The sequence below is a fragment of the Polypterus senegalus genome, chromosome 15 (genome assembly GCF_016835505.1).
Source record: "Polypterus senegalus isolate Bchr_013 chromosome 15, ASM1683550v1, whole genome shotgun sequence".
Classification (NCBI taxonomy): domain Eukaryota; kingdom Metazoa; phylum Chordata; class Cladistia; order Polypteriformes; family Polypteridae; genus Polypterus; species Polypterus senegalus.
Window position 1 is genome coordinate 94,035,799 of NC_053168.1, and position 21,410 is coordinate 94,057,208.

The 21,410-nt window shown below is 40.4% G+C and overlaps 1 protein-coding gene across 3 annotated transcripts in view; it reads right to left on the reverse strand.

Moving 5' to 3' along the window:
• LOC120515778 (V-type proton ATPase subunit C 1-A) overlaps positions 1-21,410 on the reverse strand; it is a 349,765-nt gene that overhangs the window by 240,580 nt on the left and 87,775 nt on the right. For all 3 annotated transcript variants that reach the window (XM_039737077.1, XM_039737076.1, XM_039737078.1), the window contains exon 3: positions 6,454-6,521. In XM_039737077.1, the coding sequence (XP_039593011.1) occupies positions 6,454-6,521 (68 nt within the window). The remainder of the gene's footprint in view (positions 1-6,453; positions 6,522-21,410) is intronic.

The window sequence follows — 21,410 nt, forward strand, 5'->3', positions numbered from 1 at the left end:
TTTGATAGCCTTGTTCAACTCCCGGGGATCTAGACATATTCAGAGTTTGCCATTTTTCTTTTCTGTAATCACCAGACTGCTAACCCATTTTGTCGGTTCTGTTACTGATATGATAACATTTTGCTGTTCTAGATAACAGTGTTTCTTTCAGTTTGTCCATAACAGCAAATGGAATTTTCCGACAGCCGTGTATAATTGGTGTCACCTCTAGATCAATATGAATGTGACGTTCAACAGGGAATTCACCCAGACCTTGAAATACATCAGGATACGTGCTCACTAACTCTTGTATGGTTGCTGGTGAGTGCACTTGTACCTTGTCAACTTGTTTGACTAGATTCAGCTGTTCACATACTTCTCTCCCTAAGATTGAGGCAAAAGGCTGTTTAGTGATGAAGAACTTTAATTCTGCTTCTGTCCCAGCAGTACTGCATCTCAGGTAGGTACACCCAACAGGATTGATCCTGGCTCCACCATATGCAATCAGCTTTGTTTTGGTAGGTTCGAGAAATATGTCCCCTCGGAGTGTTTGAAATTGTATTACTGACATCACATTGGCATTTGCACCAGTGTTCAGTTTAAATTTTACTGGAACCCCTTGAACTGACAAGATCTCATGCCAAGCTCCATTTTCAGCTGGCTGTAGCACATTCAACTGGGGAAAACTGTAAGATTCCAACAAACAGTGCATCCACAGTCTGAGGAGACTGTTCTGCTTTAGACCAGCACATTTTAGCATAATGGTTCATTTTGCCAGTTTCTGCACTTCAGACCATATGCTGGACATGTTTTGGGACGATGCTCTTTCCCACACCTGTTGCAAGGTATTGTATCACCTCTATCTCTTTTGTAAGAAACCAGTTGATCATTTTTGTCTCTATGCTGATTCCTTACCATATTCTGAACAATTTACTGTTTGCTATGTGTCTGTGCTTTTTGTGCCCGGGTGAGCATGTGCATTTCATTTTCTAATTTCACTTTTGTCATTATGTTAATTTGCTCTCTGGCTATCTCTGAAGCTCTGCAAATGTCAATGGCTTTTTCTAAAGTCAGACGAGGCTCTCCGAGACGTTTTTCTTTTACATGCTTGTCTTTAACACTGAAGACAATTTTATCCCTTATCATATCATTCTCTGTAGGGCCAAATTCACAGTTTTTGCTCCGTTTCTGGAGTTCGGTAACAAATCAGTCTGCAGCGGCTCTTGCATATTGTAAGTCCAAAACTGATGTCTTTCAAATACCAATTTTTTCTTGGGTGTGCAATAGTTTTTTGTAAAGATTCCAAAACTGCATCTACTGTAATCGTTTCTGGATCTGCCGTAGTTATTTCAAGTGTATTGTAAACTTCCAGCGCGTCCTCTCCTAATGTATGCAACAAAATGGCGATTTGCACTTCATGTCATATACAGCCTATATTTCTGCTCCCATCTATGCCAATTTTCACTAACATTGCCGGTTAGGACTAGCGGCGGCGGAGGCTGAAACTGGTCCATTTCACTGGTGCGGACTTAAAAGCAAATGAAACAACTTACTGCCAGCACTGTTGTAAGTGCTCCGGGTCTCTCTATTTCACAACTGGCAGCTCTCGCTGCGGTTCGGCTAGAAAAGTTCATTAAGTTATCTACAGGACGAACTCTCTCCACTTCTGACACCATGTAAAATGCTTTATTTGCTCTGGAAGCTTCAGTGTATGATTCAGTTCAAGGCAGATGGTTAACTCAGAAAGGCATTTAATTTATTAGAGCACACGAAAAAGAACTTTACCAAAGACGCCCGTCTCCATTACACTTTACTAACCACTCCCCTTTATTTATTCATTGGTTATCTATTTAAAACCTTAATTAACAATATACCACAGTGTGTGTGTGTGTCACGCTCTCTCACGCTGACTGCACAGGGAATGCACAGGGAGAGACTGAACACATGCGGAAATCAACTGGCTTGTTCGTATACCGAGTGTGAGATCATTAACAGATGCAAAAGTTTGGCAAACTTTTTGGTCGTAAACCGATTTGTATGTGTTCCAAGACGTTCGTGAAACGAGGTTCCACTGTACTTGTAAAAGCGCCTTACCTTGTAACCAGGGCAGCTTCTAGGTTAAATATGGCAGCTTTTATTTTCGGGGGAGGGCTTATATTAGCGGTACATCAGAAATTACTGCTAGGTCTTACTTTTGGGGAAACACGTCATCAAATGACTTCTTCAAAATGTCACATATATTTGTCTCTTTCTTTTTTTGCCCGGTGCTGCGTTGACTTCATGGACCAGAAGGTGTGAGCTTATTCAGTGCGAGCAGGAACATGCACGTGGCTGGTTGTTGTGTGCTACAACATGCTTGACTTGGACACAATCAATGCACATGTACTGTACAAGGCATGCACGGGTCCAATGGGAAAAGAAGAATGTTCTTTGTTCCTCTTGCAGAGGAACTTCTTCATCGCTTCTTACAAGAAAAGGCGATGCAAAAAGAAAGAGAGGATGCAACATTGACAAGCTTCTGTTCCAAGGTCACTGCTTCCCCCAGGAAAGCAAACCCAAGTCAGGGTCAGGTGCCCCTTCAATGTAATAGGAACCACAGCATAGAGAGACGTGTGTACACTGCAACAAGTACACATGTTGTAAATGTAGGAAGAATGGTCCTTGGGTGTGTGGGAACTGCTAACATTTGAATTTGATGATTGCATATAGCACAGAACTGATCTTTCTGTATTATTCCTTCCTCTGCATGTCCTGGAGTACAAAGGAAACACCACCATACACCAAAATGTGGAGATTGGGCAAGATCGGGAAAATAAAAAAAACGTAGTCATTGATTACAACCACAACAAGGCATGCAAATTAATATGAATAATACAAATACAGTACACCCGCAAAATTTTCAGGGGTTACGTTCCTAGAGTACCCGCAAATTGTGGAAAAAATGCGAATTTTGGATGTGTTTAAAAAAATTACTATAGTTTAAACCCTAAATATGCCCCCAAAACACTTTTTTCAAACTCAGTTTAATATATTACCTAAAAAAAGAATGTAACAGTAAACTTGTATACTGTACAGTACTGTACTGATATGTCACCCACAGTTCTAGAATGTAAAATACAGATGTTACCGCTATATGTACTGTAATTTATGCAAGTGCATTTTCATTGTCAGAAGCCTTAGAAGGTGCAAGGTATTTCGGCAGCATCTTGGGGCTTTAACCCTTAAACTGGCACACACTTGGGGGTTAATGCATCCCTGGAGGCCAAATACTTTTTTGCTGCACTTTAAGTAAACGTCACAATTCACAAAGAAAAAGTGAAATTTTAATGTAACACATTTTTTTCATGCAAAGAGCATCACAATTACTGCAACACTGATCATTTTAGATACAGCTAATGAACTGTAAAAACTATTTAAAAAACTACTGGAACAATACATACAAAGTGCAGCTGACGCCATGGCTCAGTAAATTACCGAGCCAACTGCGCTTGAACTGGCTGCGCTCAAGCAAAAAGAGGTAAGCGTTGATGCTGGCAGGCTAGTCGAGTGCAGTGGCTCAATCCCAGGGACAGTGAGGCTGCAGTACTGCAGGGTGTCACGCGTGGGTCACAGAATTGCACAGAAACACAGAAGATTGTAGAGACATGAACTTTATTCAAACACTTCAAACAAACATGTCTCTTTCAGAAGTAAAACAAGCTCAGAATGCAGTTAGTTCTCAATTAAAGAATAGACAAACATCATAGGGAAACACAACGGGAGCGGGACCCCCAACAGGAGCAGAGGATGTCTGGGGGAGGAGAGAGAAACAAAGCAATCAGCCAAAAAGGACAGGTGCTGTTCAGGCTTTTAAGTAAACGTACCTTCACGAGAGAAGCATATCACGTTACAGCTACAAGTAAGCCCAGCAAGTAAGGGAGCAATGTGAAAGTAGTCTATTAGCATTTTTAAGAGGGTTTTTTTGAGGAGCATCCATGTCTTCTAGGGGTGCGTTCAGCCTCCCTGCTCACAAGGGGCTTGCAGGGGTCATGAGCTGGCTGCTCAACGAATGAACAGCACAGACTGATCAGCTCCTGCATGCTCGCAAATGGCACTGGGAAGCAATTATAGCCGGTTGTGGGGGTTTAAGGGTTAAGAGAAACAAAACAGAAAACACAAGAACACTCAGCTGGAGATGCATTACAATTACAATGAATAACGCTCTAGCAGTCTGGTGCCGCTAAGATTCACACCGTCAAGATGACGGTGATTTATTTATTTTTATGCTAAATATTCCAGGGACGCACCCAGCCTTGGCCCGTACTGCACGCACTCACAAACAGAGACAAAAACAAAGCAAACTGGTAATCAAACAACAAATAAAGAACGTAATGAAAACGATACAAACCCTTTTCCCCTTACAGCGATTACACATTAAATACAACAAAGCACAAACAAAACACAAAGCAAATCATGAAAAACGTTCATGAAAAATGGTAACGGATGAAATGTAATGATGAAAATAGATAGTCCAGATATCCGCACATTGAATGGGAATGTTCCTGAAATGGTGAAGATGGGTGGACGGGTTCAGGAGCGCTCCTTTCTTTGCATGATGACCATTAATCCACTTATAGTCGTCATGTACACAGGCAGATGGCTGACAATCCAGACGCACAAAACGATCCAGGACAAAATGAAAAAATACAGGTAACCCAACAGAAGGTAAACAGACAGGAATTTGTAACACAAATTACAAAATCTTCCTTTTGCTTTTGGTCCCTGGTCCCCTTTTTAAAAGCCGCGCTAACATCCTTTAACCCCAACAACCCCAGCACCCTCAGCATATTCGTGAGATACAAGTTTAATCCGATGGTTGTGCTGCTTCCAGACATGCATTTTCGTATTAAAGCATTTAACCAATCACATTTCAGCCATCATTTGTTGCCAGGCAGAGAGGCCTTCACAATCCATTCTGCAGGCCCTCTAACACAGAATAAATGTCGATTAAACTGTTGCTTCAACCAATCAGATTTTGAGTTGGTGTCAGTAGGGCCCTCTAGCAGGCGTATGGCAACGTCACCGTATTCAGACTCATTGATTGGATAGAAGCCGATATGAGGAACTCTACGAGGCCACTGAACGCACCGCACCGCAGGCACTCCGAGCACAAGATCCTCGTGCGCACTAGCACCAACTCCATGGTAAGATTCTGGACAATATTTGCCAGACACAGACTGATGTGTTGTGTGATCTTGCAATGTCCACGGCTTTATTTAATTTTAGCTCAGACCCGGCACTTAAAAGTTTCTCTCACACTTTCGCTGAGGGAGGGTTTCCGCAGTAGCTGCACTTATGAATATGCTAAGCACAGTCCTTCACCCGAATATTTACCTTATATGGGCAGGCACTCAATTACGTGGGAAGCGTGATGATGCGAGACGCAACTCCACCTCACACGGCGACCGAGCTGCAAGCTATGACCATATCTATACAGTATATGGATGAAAGTAGGTTCCAGTTATGACCGTTACGCGTAGAATTTCGAAATGAAACCTGCCCAACTTTTGTAAGTAAGCTGTAAGGAATGAGCCTGCCAAATTTCAACCTTCCACCTACACGGGAAGTTGAAGAATTAGTGATGAGTGAGTCAGTGAGTGAGTGAGTCAGTCAGTCAGTCAGTGAGGGCTTTGCCTTTTATTAGTATAGATAAATAAAATTATTTAAAGAACTTCTGTAAACAGAGAAAATTCCCCCTGGGGAATAAGTAAAAAGCTGTCACTGAATTTCTTAAGTTAAATACAGTATTTTCATCCATGGGTAGTGGTTGAAAAGACAGCCCAATTTTATACACTCAGCCACACTTGGCTTTTTTTCCAAACTCTTCTTGCAAACAAAAGACTTAAGTCTAGATGCACCATTTTCTGTAGATGACCTTCAGATCTTAAATGCACATTGTGACAACATACAGTCAGAGATACAAAATAAAATTAAACCAATTATGGTAAAAGGTATGACTGAAAAGGTTGAACCTGGCCTAGAACATGCTGGAGTCGATAAACATACAATTAAATGTTGTAAGAGCAAAGCTAAATGCAGCTATAAAACAGGCTACATGGCCAAAAGCACAGAAAATTGTTAAGAACATGAGTAAACACTGCAAGGCTGACAACAAAGTTGAAGCCACATACTAGTTTGACCAATTATTAATTTACATTACAAAAATTCCAGGTTTATGTTTCTCAAGCTACTGGCAGGGATGCCTTGAAAAAGCACTGCTAGATGAAGCCATAACTCAGTAATTGCGGTGCTATAGTCTTCTGGAATCTACTAATTGACCTATAAAATGAAACACTGCATTTTACATCAAGCTTTTTACATTTAAAATTACTAAATTATAATTGTGTTAAAATATCAATTATTAATGATCTTGCTGAGCCATATGTTAAATGGGTTTTGAACTTGTATATAAACACCACAGAGGAAAGTATTTACCTTTCAACAAATGAGTCAAGCTTAGCGAGTTCATCTGAAAGCCCCACCAGCACATCTAAAGTGCCAACCTAGAGAGAGAAGGGGAAAAAAAGAGACAACAACATAAATATTTTAAATATAATGCTGGGACTTTTGACTGAGCACAGACTGATCAATTACTACAAGGCATAATGTGGAAAATAACTGTAAGAGTAGTGACTAATTAGGAAATATGAAGACATGGAATCAGACAATGAATCAGGATGAACTCTATATATATACACACACACACGAGTTGTTAGGTGAAAAAGAAAGCACACCCTCTTTCATTTTTAAGGTTTTACTTATCAGGACATAATAAAAAAAAAAAAATGAGCAGGTCTTAAATTAGGTAAATACAACTTCAGATGAACAAAAACATGACATATTATATTCTGTCATTATTTATTTAACAAAAACTAAGCCAAAATGCAGAAACAGTGTGTGGAGAATTAAGTACATCCTTACTGCTTCCATAAGTATTTAAAAGGGTAAGGAGCAGCCAAGTACTGCTAATCAATTGTGCTTGCTTAAATGATTATCAGCAAAGGTGACTTCTCTATAAAAGCAGAAGGTTTGGCAGTTTGCTGCTCGGGAGCATTCAGGTGAGTGTTAACACAATGCCAAGGAGGAAAGACATCAGCAATGATCTCAGAGAAGCAACTGTTGCTGCCCATCAATATAAGAAGGAATACAAGGCCATTTCTAAGCACTCTGAATCCCATTGTTCTGCAGTGAAAATGAATATCACAAATGGAAAACATTCAAGTCAGTGGCCAGTCTTCTCAGGAGTAGAAGTCCCAGTAAATTGATCCCAAGGTCAGTCCAAGCAATGCTCAGAGAAATGCCAAAAAAAACAAGAGCTATATCTCAGACTCTACAGGCCTCAGCATGTTCAATGTTAAAGTTCATGACAGTACAATTAGAAAAAGACTGAACAAGTATGGCTTGCTTGGATAGGCTGCCAGCAGAAAGTCTCTTCTCTTTAAAAAGAACATGGCAGCATGGCCTATTTTTGCGAAGTTTCATCTGAAAAAAACACAAGACTTCTGGAACAATGTCTTTTCAACAGAGAAGACTAAAGTGGAGATGTTTGGCCATAATGCACAGCACCATGTTTGGTGAAAACCAAACACAGCATCTCAGTACAAACACCTCAAACCAACTGTCAAGCACTTGGTGGACTTGTTTTACAGCCACGGGACCAGGGCACCATGCAGTCATTGAGTCAACCACGGAGTCCTCTGTATTCTAGTGTCAAATGTGAGGCCATCTGTCTGGTGGCTAAAGCTTGGCCAAAACTGGATCATGCAACAGGACAACGATGTAAAGTGCACCACCAAATCTACAACGGAATAAGTGAAAAAGAATGAAGATGTGGCAATGGCCCAGTCAAAGTCCAGACTTCAAACTGATTCAAATGCTGTGGTGGGACCCCCTTTATACCCAAAGGGCATTTTTCAGCATACCCCACCACTTGGGTGTACCCCAAAATAAAGTCTTATTATTCACAAAATACAGGCAAGATGGCCAACGTTTCACTAAAACCAGACAAATAAGTTCTCTGAACAGAATCTATATTTGTCTCAAATTTAACATTGAATCACATAAAAACGCTGAACCCCATCCCCTAATACACTCTTGCATCTAAGTACCCACCCCACCTCACAAACATATTTACATTAAAATATTTAAGATGTTTGCTCCTTCTTCAAATAGTGTATTTTTCATTACACACTTCTTCAGCTGTCTCATGTCCATATATGGTCATATAAGGACATCTACATATTGTTGAAGATGTCACAGTCATTGCCATTCAATGGTATGAGGTTTTTTGAGTGTGTGACCTATTGAGTCAGAAATGACCCAGAAATGTGAAGTGTACTTGTCAAAGCTTGCCTAGCAACACATCTTATTTGGAGGATATCTCATGAGTGATGCATCATACAATAAATAATATGCTTGGGCATGTTTTAATCAGAAGATCCAATACTAAGCAGTAATGTGTCACTTATAGATATTTGCTGTTGTGTTTTGAAGGGATATGTGAGAGCATACCAAAAAAAAAAAAAATCGGAAGAGCAGTCTAACACTGTTTGCAGTTTTCAGCCTATACCTCACATTTGCTTAGTCAGTGGGAGGGTTCATCACATTAGTTGAAATCTTCTGGTCGACACTTTTGGATTGATGCATAACACTTTTGTGTTCTTTATATAGAATAATTACTATGATTTCTTTCAAATATTTGTAACAATTTATGAAACACCACACGTATGATTCCATACCATATTAAAGGTCAACCGTAAATATTGAAACACATTGATTACTAGGAGTGTAAAGTCGACAAATGTCGCTTGCAAACAAAGTATTGTTCATGTCGGTGTGTGGCATACCTCAACTATATGATATAGTGAAAGATTTTTAAATGATCTCTCGGACAAATAACTTGACACTCAGGGGACAGGAGAGAGCTGTGCATAAATGAATGCCCACAAATCTTAATGAACTGAAGCAACGTTAAAGAGAAGAGTGGGCCAAAATTCCTCTGCAATAATGTGAGAGACTAAAAGTCATACAGAAAACAATTACTTATTTGTTATTTATATTTTTACAGTCTACAAGCCATTGAATCATGTGGTGTACCTCCTTTTCACATGACTATTTTTATACATACACACACACACAGAGAGAGAGAGAGAGAGAGATATGGATAGATAGAGAGAGAGAGAGAGATATGGATAGATAGAGAGAGAGAGAGAGAGATATGGATAGATAGAGAGAGAGAGAGATGGATAGATAGAGAGAGAGAGAGAGAAATAGATAGAGATATAAATATAAATAAATACGAGATATGGCCTGTACGCTGGTACTGTGAATGCTGTGCAGACTGGTGTCTGTAGAGTCCTGGTGCTTCCTGCTTTGCTATATGGATACAAGACACAAATGCCATCCAGTTACCTGAGAAGACGACCAGACTCCTGTGTTGAATGAGTGGTTGCTCACCTTTCAGTCCCAAAAGAGGCACATTGAGGAAGCATCAGTTATGGCACTACGACCATGTGGTGTATTTCCCTGAGGGCGATCTGTCTTGCAGGATGTTCATTGCAAAGGACCCGAGCAGCTGGACCAGGCTAAGGTGACACCCACTTAACACCCAACTATGGCAGTTAGATGGTCAGAGGGTGAGACTAGACTGAGTGTCTGCCTGGGGAGTTGTATACGCGCGCACACACACACACTTTAAATATATAGTGGGTAATTTTTCCTTATTTATGTTATATACCCATATTTCATAATTTCCAGTTCCTTCGGTCCTTATTAGTTCAGTGCCTAAACTCTACCATATTTAAATATTATAGGATTATGCCATTTTCATTTTGACAATATTCTCTACTCATCACCATACTGTTCTACTTGTATTTAATCTTCATTTTCATTATCTGCATTAAAAATGTTTGTGGCTTTATTTTTTTGTTTATTACATTATTTCTTGAATGATGAATAACATGCATACAAGACCGTAAGATCACCCAGAAGGGGGTGGGTTATGGTTTTTTTCACCCTACAGTATTTCAGTTGACCAATGTGAAACATGTCTATCAAGTTTCATTAAAATCGGCTTTCGGATGTGATACTGGAACATACATACACACATTGACTTTAATATATACTGTATATGCAAGATTCACAACATTAAACTTCTTATCTCCTGAAGTTCCCGTAAATACCTGAAACAAATTGTACACTGCTTCATTCTGTAACAAGTTTATGATCCCAAACATACTGCTAAGGGAACACAGGAGATTTTCAGAGCTAAAACATGGAAAATTCTTGAATGGCCAAGCGAGTGACCCGATTTAAATCCAATTGAACATGTCTTCCATATGCTGGAGAATGGTTTAGGGGACAAGTACCCGAAGCAAGCAGCAGCTGAAGATGATTGCATTAGAGGCCTGGCTGAGCATCACCAGAGAAGATACTCAGCACCTGGAGATGTATATGAATCACACACTTCAAGTACTCCTTGCATGCATGGGATATGCAAAAATGTACTAAATATGACTACTTTAATATGCCCAGCATGGCTATAGTCAGAATTGTACATACAGTGCATCTGGAAAGTATTCACATCGCATTACTTTTTCCACATTTTGTTATGTTACAGCCTTATTCCAAAATGGATTAAATTTATTTTTTCCTCAGAATTCTACACACAACATCCCATAATGACAACATGAAAAAAGTTTAAAGATTTTTGCAAATTTATTAAAAATAAAAAAATGTCAGCGCTGGGGCTGTGGTCCTGGCCTGGACGGGGCATGGGGGGCTCTTGGATGATGCGTCTCTGGTAGCTGCATGCTTCGCTACTGGCGGAGCCTGTGCTGGTGGACGTGGGCTGCCAGCCTGGTAGCCGCGCTGCGCCCGGGAGGCTCCGGGCGGGCCTGGGGTTCTGGGGCTGCTCCGCCTCTGGGCTGGGGTTCTGGCTGGGTCTGGGGGGCTTGGGTCCTGTGGGGTGTGTCGCCGGGGTTGTGGGTCAGTGAATATACCTGGGCACGGCCCTGGCGCGGGGGCTCTCAGCGCATCGGCGGAACTGGGGGCCTCGTTAGCTGGCGGGGAAGTTGTTGCCATCTGTCTGCAGGTGGTCCCTGCTCATGAGGTGCCCACTCTGCAGGCGGGGGGAGTTAACAGAGGTGGAGGATGGACTCGGCCTGGGTTTCTATTGTCATATGTAGTTTGGGAGTTGACTGAATGTTGGGATGGGCATAGTTTTTGCATGGTGGTGGGGGCCGGAGGGCTGCGCCGTTCTCCGGGTCGCCTGGTGGTACAGCTGGCGTGGGCCCTGGTCTCGTCGGGCCTGGGCCCCCTGCCCTGGATGGTTTCTGGGGAGCGGGGGTGCCTATGGGGGTCAGCAGGGGAGCTGGCACCGGGGTGGGGGTGGCATTCCCCCCCATTCTACCTTTCCTTCCCATCCCTTAATGCTCCCCTTCTCCCGCTCCATCACACCAACACTCATGTAGGGCCTGGAGGTGCAGGTGAGTTGCTGGGGTACAGAGGAGGTATTCCTCCTTTGTCCCCTAGTGACCACCTGTATCTCTATTTTAATTCACAACTTAGACATTCCCATTACCTACCCTTTCATGACACATACATATAGGGCCTTGGGGGTGGACACACTGAATGGTGTCAAGAGGGCGGTCTGTTCATTCATCCTTACCTCTGGCCAGTGTCTACTTCTCAATTTTAAATCACACATAGACAGTGAGGGTTCTCGGGAGGAGAGGTGTTCAGAGCCATATCCTCCTCCTGTTTTAAAAGCACTTCAGAACAACACTCACCAACATCATATTAGAGCGGGAGAGGCGGGGCCCCGCTCTTTCTGTTCGCCGGCTGGGGCTGGGGGCTGAGAGGAGGAGCTGGCCGTCGAGTCAGGTTCTGGGCTGGTGGGCCTCCGGACTACTGCGGGAGCTGGGGCGGTCCTCCTGGTCTACACCCCAGAGGTAAAGTATACATGGGGAGTGGGAGTGTGTGTACAGTGTTCATTTTTGTATGTCTCCATGTTGGATGAGTGTGTGAGCGATTGTATACGTGCACATGAAGGTGGGAACGTATGCTTGTGTATACGTGTGCCTGTATGTCTATGTCTTTGTGTCAGGTCAGATCTTAGACTCCACCTCACTCAAAACATCGCAAGCTCCCTCAGGGGAGGGGGCCTTACTCTCCCCCCACTCCCTGCCGGTGGATGATCCCCCAACCGCTGTAGTGTTGGCGGTTCTCGATGTCCTGGGCTGGATACTCGGGTGGGTGCTGGCTCACTCCCGGCGATTGCTTGGCGGGACCTGGATCTCACAGCTGTGTCAGGCCCCAGCTGGTGGGCGGGGGGCTCTTGGATCCCGGGGCACGTGGCCCGGTCCTCCCTGGTGCGGCCGACTGCCGACGGGGCCCGCGGGCTCGCCACCATGGCCCCCCAGGGCTTTGGCACAGTGGCTGCTGGATGACCTTCCTCCGGGGCTCTCCTCTGCTCTTTTCTGAGTGGGGGCTGCAGTCATCCCTGCGTGGATCCACCTACGACTCCTGTGTCCGGGGGTTTCTCTGGATGTCTGGGGCACGGGTCTCCTACATATCTGCTTCGGGTCCTGGGGAGCGGGGCTGCTGTTCCCCACACACACTATTAGACATTTACATGGAAGAACCTTATGAATACAAGTGCGCTCACATATACGGGTGTGCACACAGGTGAACACGTGTGTATAATCAGGTAATCACAGACACACACTGTCTTGCCTAGTGGCTCCCTCTAATCCTATCTTGTAATATTAGTACTGTATTAGTACTGTGCTGTTCAATAGCATTTAATATTTATTAATCACTGTGATTGATACAGATGTTGGTTGCTGTGTTTTTGCCTGCTGTTTTTTTTTTTTTTTTTTTCTCCTCTCAACAGGTATTGAAGCAGATTGTCGGTGTTTTGTTTTGTCTCCCCCCTCTCTCTCTATCCTCCTTTTTATCTTTTCTTCCATTGTCCACCATCTGACTCTTTCCACACTTTCTTCCATTTTCTTTTGTTTTTGTTTTCCCCCGGTCCTGTCTGTGACTATAACAAACCTATTTAAAAGAAAAATAAATATATATATATATTTAAAAAAAAAAAAAAGCCATGAATGATGTCAGCACAGCTATACATACATTACATATGCATGTGTCATCTGTTTTACTGACAGGCTGGTTAAAAAAAAAAAAAATTGAGAAAGCACATGTACATAAATATTCACAGCCTTTGCCATGAAGCTCAAAACCGAGCTCAGGTGCATCCTGTTTCTCCTGATCATCCTTGAGATGTTTCTACAGCTTAATTGGAGTCCACCTGTGGTAAATTCAGTTGATTGGACATGATTTGGAAAGGCACACACCTGTCTATATAAGGTCCCACAGTTGACAGTTCATGTCAGAGCACAAACCAAGCATAAAGACAAAGGAATTGTCTGTAGACCTCCAAAACAGGATTGTCTCGAGGCACAAATCTGGGGAAGGTTACAGAAAAATTTCTGCTGCTTTGAAGGTCCCAATGAGCACAGTGGCCTCCCGCACCTGAAGGACTCTCAGACCATGAGGAACAAAATTCTCTGGTCTGATGAGACAAAGATTTAACTCTTTGGTTTGAATGCCAGGCATCACGTTTGGAGGAAACCAGGCACCGCTCATCACCAGGCCAACACCACCCCTACAGTGAAACATGGTGGTGGCAGCATCATGCTGTGGGGATGTTTTTCAGCGGCAGGAACTGGGAGACTAGTCAGGATAAAGGGAAAGATGACTGCAGCGTGTACAGAGACATCCTGGATGAAAACTTGCTCCAGAGCGCTCTTGACCTCAGACTGGAGCAACGGTTCATCTTTCAGCAGGAAAATGACCCTAAGCACACAGCCAAGGTTCAAAGAAGTGACTTCAGGACAACTCTGTGAATGTCCTTGAGTGGCCCAGCCAGAGCCCAGACTTGAATCCGATTGAACATTTCTGGAGAGATCTTAAAATGGTTGTGCACCCCACGCTTCCCATCCAACCTGATGGAGCTTGAGAGGTGCTGCAAACAGGAATGGGCGAAACTGGCCAAGGATAGGTGTGCCAAGCTTGTGCCATCATATTCAAAAAAGACTTGAGGCTGTAATTGCTGCCAAAGGTGCATCGACAAAGTATTGAGCAAAGGCAGTGAATACTTATGTACATGTGATTTCTCAGTTTTTTTTTTTTGTTTTTTTTTTAATAAATTTGCAAAAACCTCATGTAAACTTTTTTCACGTTGCCATTATGGGGTGTTGCATGTAGAATTCTGAGGAAAAAAATTAATTTAATCCATTTTGGAATAAGGTTGTAACATAACAAAATGTGGAAAAAGGGATGCGCTGTGAATACTTTCTGGATGCACTATATACTGTACTAACAAACTAAGTATTTTCTTCCAAGAATGTTTTAGTGATATTACAAGGGAGCACTTTCTCAATCCTTCTAGCCAAGGCTTTGGAGAGTATCTTAACATCATTATTCAGAAGTGAAATTGGTCTGTATGATGCACATTGTAAAAAGTCCTTAGTTTACTTAGAAAAAAAATGCTAATTAATGCTTGGTGAAAAGTTTGAGGTAGAATTTTTTGTCTCTGGCTTCTATAAATGTTGCTAATAAGAACAGGGCTAACTTAATTGAAAATTTTTCATAAAATTCAGCAGGGTAGCCACAAGGACCTGCTGCTTTCCCACTCTGAAGTGAGATTATAGCATCTAGTAATTCTGATAATGTCAGAAATGTATACAATTCCTGTGCACTTAGAATATATATGTGGTATATGTAATGTGGTATCAAAAAAAGCATTAGATTGTGTGTTGTATTCTTTAAACTGAGTAAAATATAAGGACTTACAGTAGTCTCTAAATGTGATTACTGATATTGCATTGCAAACTTCCTGCTTATGAATTTGCTGCGCTAAGATCTTATTAGCCTTCTCTCAGTGTGCATAATACAGATGTTGTAATTTAAAAATGAGTTGTTCCATTTCTTTTGTTGTCAAGAGATTGAGTTCTAATTGCAAAGCCTATCTTTTCCTAAAAAGTGCCTCATTTGGAGACTGGGTGCATTCTGGATTTATTCTAGTAATTTCACTGATTAACTCTGATGCCTTCTTGGTTTCTGATTTATTTTTGTGGGAAAGATATGAGATAATCTGTCCTCTTAAAAATGCCTTCAGAGTTTCCCCAGAGTATTCCTGCAGAAACCTCAGAGGACGCATATGTCTCTAAAAAAATCAATTTGCTTGGATATAAATTCTAGTTAATGACGGGGCGCCAGCTGTGATATGAGTATGTGGGGCATAGTGATCAGAGGGGCATGGTCGGAGATAACAATAGCGTTGTATTTGCAAGATTTGATCATGGGCAAGAAATTGTTATCTATAAAGAAATAATTAATTCTTGAGTAACAATATTGTACTGGTGAGAAAAAGGAATATGCTGTTAAGTATGGATTTAGAAATCTCCATGGGTCAGTTAAGTTATGAACAATTAAAAACTGTGTGATTACTTTGCAGTTTTAGTTGTTGTAACCCCTGTAGCTGGTGACCTTTCCAGGTCTGGATTTAAAAAACAATTAAAGTTTCTGGCCATTATAATTATGTAGGATTATGCAGGTTCTGATACTACAAATAAAATTATCCTGTGAATTAAGATTCCCACAACTCTAGTTTTTTTTTGTCAAGGTGGAGTGGAATATTTGGCAGTCCAGTCTCTGCAGCTGAAACTGCTCCTTGTTGATTAAGCGAGTCTCCTATAAAAATACTATCTTGGCATTTAGACCTGTTAGATGAGAGAATGCTTTCTTTCTCTATAGTTCGTGATTGAGAACTTTGACATTCCAGCTCATAAAACTGTTTGGTCATAGAGACATTGCTTCTGAACTTTTGTTGTCATTTTATAATTTTAAATTAAGGTTGTACATTATTACGTATGATAGCTTTAATCTAAACTTCCAATATTGCAAGGAGTAACAGCTATGATACCTACTGTTGTGTTAGCACTTAAATTGTGGGGATGAAAAGGACAGATCAGAAATGGCTTGCTCTCTTTCTATCCACCCCCAAACCCCCACTTCAATATTTGACATAAGTCAAAATACAAAAGTCATTATCACTAAGTTAAGCAGTTTTATTAGATTTTATACAACTTCTTCTGAACATTAAGTAAACTGTGCAAAGCATGTCTATATTACAAAAAAGAAAAAATAAAATGCCATCAACTCAGAGAGGGAGAGGCAAGTTCATTTTACCACATTAACGTCACTGACAGAATAAAACTGAATAATAAAAAAAAAAAAACACTTTTACAAGTACCTAAATTTACACCAGGTGTTACAGACTCAAATCAAATGTATGTTTTTTTTATATTATAATAATAATAATAGCAGCTCACTATTCAAAATGCGGAGCACCCGAAACTGAAACCTTTTAATTACAAGGCAGCAGTTCTTCTGTCGATTGACATTTGAACTTGGGTTTTTAATTCATTGATTGCAACATGTAAATTGAATGATTTTTTTTTTCTTTGGTTATATTGTTGAATAAATGCACATGTGTTTATTTGATATTTGGAGCAAAGTCTTCACACATTATACACTTCACGTTAGTATAACATGGAAAAAGTTTCTGTTTAAAGTATGTGTATATCTTTGTAGACACGGAATACACATGAAATGTATGTATTCTGAATAACAATATATCATTGACCCTATACAACTCCAAATACCTCACACCACGAAAGAGAGACTTGAGCTGGACGAAATCTGCGCCGGACATCAGCTCCATCAGGGTGGGGGAGTGGGATAGCAAGCTACTTGCTGCTTGTGATGATCCACACATTTGCAAAACAAAACACGCTGATGAGGAGAATGCAAAGGAATTTAAGGTGGGCCAGGATGACAAGTTTATTTCCTAGGCTTCAGGGATTTTAGTGTTAAGAATGTTAGGTTTTACAGCACAATGTGTAGAGTATAAAGAAGGTCCAACTCTGCAACGCATTGAAAGTGCTTCTTTTGGAGTACTGTGTGCAGTTTTGGCCAAAAGGCTATAAAAATATACAGAAGTGCCAGAAAAAGGTTCAGGGAAGAGTGAATAGGCTAATTCAGGGCCTACAGAGGACAAGTAATGAGGAAAGATTAAAAGATCTGAATGCTTTAAATTTAAGGAAAAGGAGATTAAGAAGTGACATGATTGAATTGTTTAAAATAATGAAGGAAATTAGTATAGGGGATCAAGACTATTACATTAAAATGAGTTCAACAAGAATACAAGGAAACAGTGCAAAACTTGTTAAGGGTAAATTTAGCACTAACATTAGGAAGTTCGTTAGTAGTGTAGTTAGTGTGGTAGACAGTAGGACTTTAGGGATCTTCAAAATTTGATTTTATTTTGGAGGAGTTAAGGGGATAGGACTGGTTAGCTTTGTTATTTGAAAATTGGCTTTCAAGTTCCAATATAAAATAAAAAAATCTGCAGCAGAGCTGTGAAAAAGGAGAAATATTAAGATTTTGAAGGCCCAAAGTAACTATAATCATACAGTAAATTATTTTTTGCTCATGGTACAATATTCTCAAAAGATAAAGTACTCATGAACTGATGCTTGAAAAAGTAGATGAAATTCAGCCTTTAAAATGTATGTGGCTTTACAAACAGAGCTATTCACAAATTCATGATTCTCTGCATGCATAAACTGATATATAAAGACAAAGTTAAGAAAAAAGTCTGTTAAGAATATATTGGCTTCCTTTGCTATTTGTTCCTAGTGTCTGCATATGGAGGTTAAACGTTAGGTTTGTTCAACAGAGCACTTTTTCTGGCAGTAGATAAAAGGGTGTCAAAAATGTCTCAGAAAATGTTCACTTTAATTTGGATTGAAACGCAGACTGTGTTCTACCACCAGCAAAGAAATACATAAAATATTATGTAAGCTCAGTAAATTAGCAATAATAATAATAATAATATCAAAAACAATAATAGTTCAGTGTTCTCCCTAGCATCTTTTAGCTGTGCGCTCCGCCTGGCTAATTTAGTTGAGCGCCCGGCTGTCATCTTGCATGACATTGTGAGATGACAGCCGCAGATCTGCAGGCACAGGCAGATCTAATGATCTGCAGTGATGGCAAGGGCTGAGTAGGCAAGTGGGCAAATATTGCTTAAGCTAATAGTGCGGATGACGCGGAGCAGAGTTGACAAGCAAAGAGTAAGGGGAGGTGGGGATTCGAGAGCGGGCTGTACCTGGTAATAGCAGGGGTGTAGCAGCTTAATACAGTAGCAAGGAGTATGGACAGGTGGGCAGGCGAGAGGGGGCTGTACATGCTAATAGTGGGAGCGGAGCAGCAGTTCACAAGCCAAGAGGATGTGGAGGATAGTGGGAGAGAGGAGGACAGCTAAAATTATAAAAAAGTCTAGTTGAACCAGACAGTCAAATATCAGAAAAAAGGCGTCAGGAAGTGATATCTCTGGTCTCAGCGCAGTCAGTAGAGTGCGGATAAGCGTACAGCAGCTCTCTTCTTGTACAGTATATATATATATATACATATATATACATATACATATATACATATATACATATATATATATACATATATATACATATATATACATACATACATACATACATACATACATACATACATACATACATAGTCACCTAAAGGATTATTAGGAACACCATACTAATACGGTGTTTGACCCCCTTTCGCCTTCAGAACTGCCTTAATTCTACGTGGATCAGAGGATGGGTACATGGTGGTCAGAAACAATGCTCAGGTAGCCCGTGGCATTTAAACGATACCCAATTGGCACTAAGGGGCCTAAAGTGTGCCAAGAAAACATCCCCCATACCATTATACCACCACCACCACCAGCCTGCACAGTGGTAACAAGGCATGATGGATCCATGTTCTCATTCTGTTTACGCCAAATTTTGACTCTACCATTTAAATGTCTCGTCGGAAATCGAGACTCATCAGACCAGGAAACATTTTTCCAGTCTTCAACTGCCCAATTTTGGTGAGTAAATTGTAGCCTCTTTTTCCTATTTGTAGTGGAGATGAGTGGTACCCGGTGGGGTCTTCTGCTGTTATAGCCCATCCGCCTCAAGATTGTGCATGTTGTGGCTTCACAAATGCTTTGCTGCATACCTCGGTTGTGACGAGTGGTTATTTCAGTCAAAGTTGCTCTTCTATCAGCTTGAAACAGTCGGCCCATTCTCCTCTGACCTCTAGCATCAACAAGGCATTTTCGCCCACCGGACTGCCGCATACTGGATTTTTTCCCTTTTCACACCATTCTTTGTAAACCCTAGAAATGGTTGTGCGTGAAAATCCCAGTAACTGAGCAGATTGTGAAATACTCAGACCGGCTCGTCTGGCACCAACAACCATGCCACGCTCAAAATTGCTTAAATCACCTTTCTTTCCCATTCTGACATTCAGTTTGGAGTTCAGGAGATTGTCTTGACCAGGACCACACCCCTAAATGCATTGAAGCAACTGCCATGTGATTGGTTGATTAGATAATTGCATTAATAAGAAATTGAACAGGTGTTCCCAATAATCCTTTACGTGAGTGTATATACACACACACACACACACACATATACATATACATATACATATACATATATATATATATATATATATATATATATATATATATATATATATATATATATATATATATACATATATACATATATATATATATATATATATATATATATATATATATATATATATATATATATATATATATATATATATATATATATATATATATATACATATATATATATATACATATATATATACATATATACATATATATATATATATATATATATATATATATATATATATATATATATATATATATATATATATATATATATATATATATATATATATATATATATATATATATATATATATATATATATATATATACAAAAGCAACAGTTCCAAAGAGCGCTGAACAAAAACCGAATTACACAATTGAAAAGGCAGAAAAAATATGAAGCGTCTGATACATATAAGCATATTCATAAATCCAACTACTGCGGAAACAAAGCACACATTGGAAAAAGTCAATGTCCCGCTAAAGGAAGACAGTGTAAAAAAAACCCGTGCATGCAGTGTGTCAGGTCTCAGATAAAGAAGACGAGCTGTTTATTGATGCAGTAAGAAACGAATCGATGAATGAAACCTGTCATCTTTACAACGATTGACAAACACGGAATGTAACTTGAACACAACACATCCTACAAATACGAACCTGACTGAAAGAAATAATGATAATCAAATCCTTGATGACAGCAACACTCAGTAACACTCACAAAACAAATACTGTATATTGACAGTCATGTTACGTTATTTTTAAAATGTTACCTTTTCTTTTTCTAGCTTTTTTAACACACTACTTCTCCGCTGCGATACGGGTATATATATATATATGTATATATATATATCCCGATCTACATACTCGAATAATGGATACTTTATTCGCCATCAATGATTGTTTTGGTAAAGCCATACTCAGTGTATTCATTAGATGAACGGTAAAAAGTAAGAGCGAGGGAGGATGACTTATTGAGGCATGCAGGCTGTAGTGCCAACTCTATCTGAATTGCGCGATCACATTTGAAAAATATATCTTTTCAAGTTCTATTTAGTCCATATGTGTCAAACTCAAGGGCAGCGGGCCACATCCGCCCGGTGTAATTATATCCGGCCCCGAGATCATTTTATATACTGTATTATTGTTATTAAAGCCCGGGTATATGAAGCGCTGGTAACACAATAAACTACAGATCCCATAATGCAGCGCTTCAGCTGCCTTGCCGAACACTTACCGCGTTAATCGAGTCTACCATATGATGCTGCAAGTTATTGCGAAGCTAGCTCACACGATGCTGAAGAGAAAAGTTGATTCTGAAAATAGAGCCTTTAAAAACCGATGGGAGGCTGAGTATATGTTTACTGAACCCGTGTGTCTCATTTGTGGAGCTAATGTGGCTGTAATTACAGAATTTAATCTAAGACGGCACTACGAGACAAAACATCAGGGTAACCTGAATGCAATTCAGAAGATACAGAAAACAGCATAAATAAATAAGAATCTGAAAGTGATTTCAAGTGAAGCTGCTTTTATGGGAGACACAAATGCACCAGTTCACCTTGCCCCACTTTCCCTGTTGCCAAGTAATGTTAAACCAAGTCGTCACTACGGTGTTCCCAAATACGCACTTTGCTGATAAACTGAGTGCACTGCGCACTGAGTTTGCACGGCGCTTTGGTGACTTTGAAGAACAAAAAAAGTCCGTCTACATGCGGCTCGAACCTTGTGCATGTTTGGTAGCACATATCTGTGTGAGAAGCTCTTC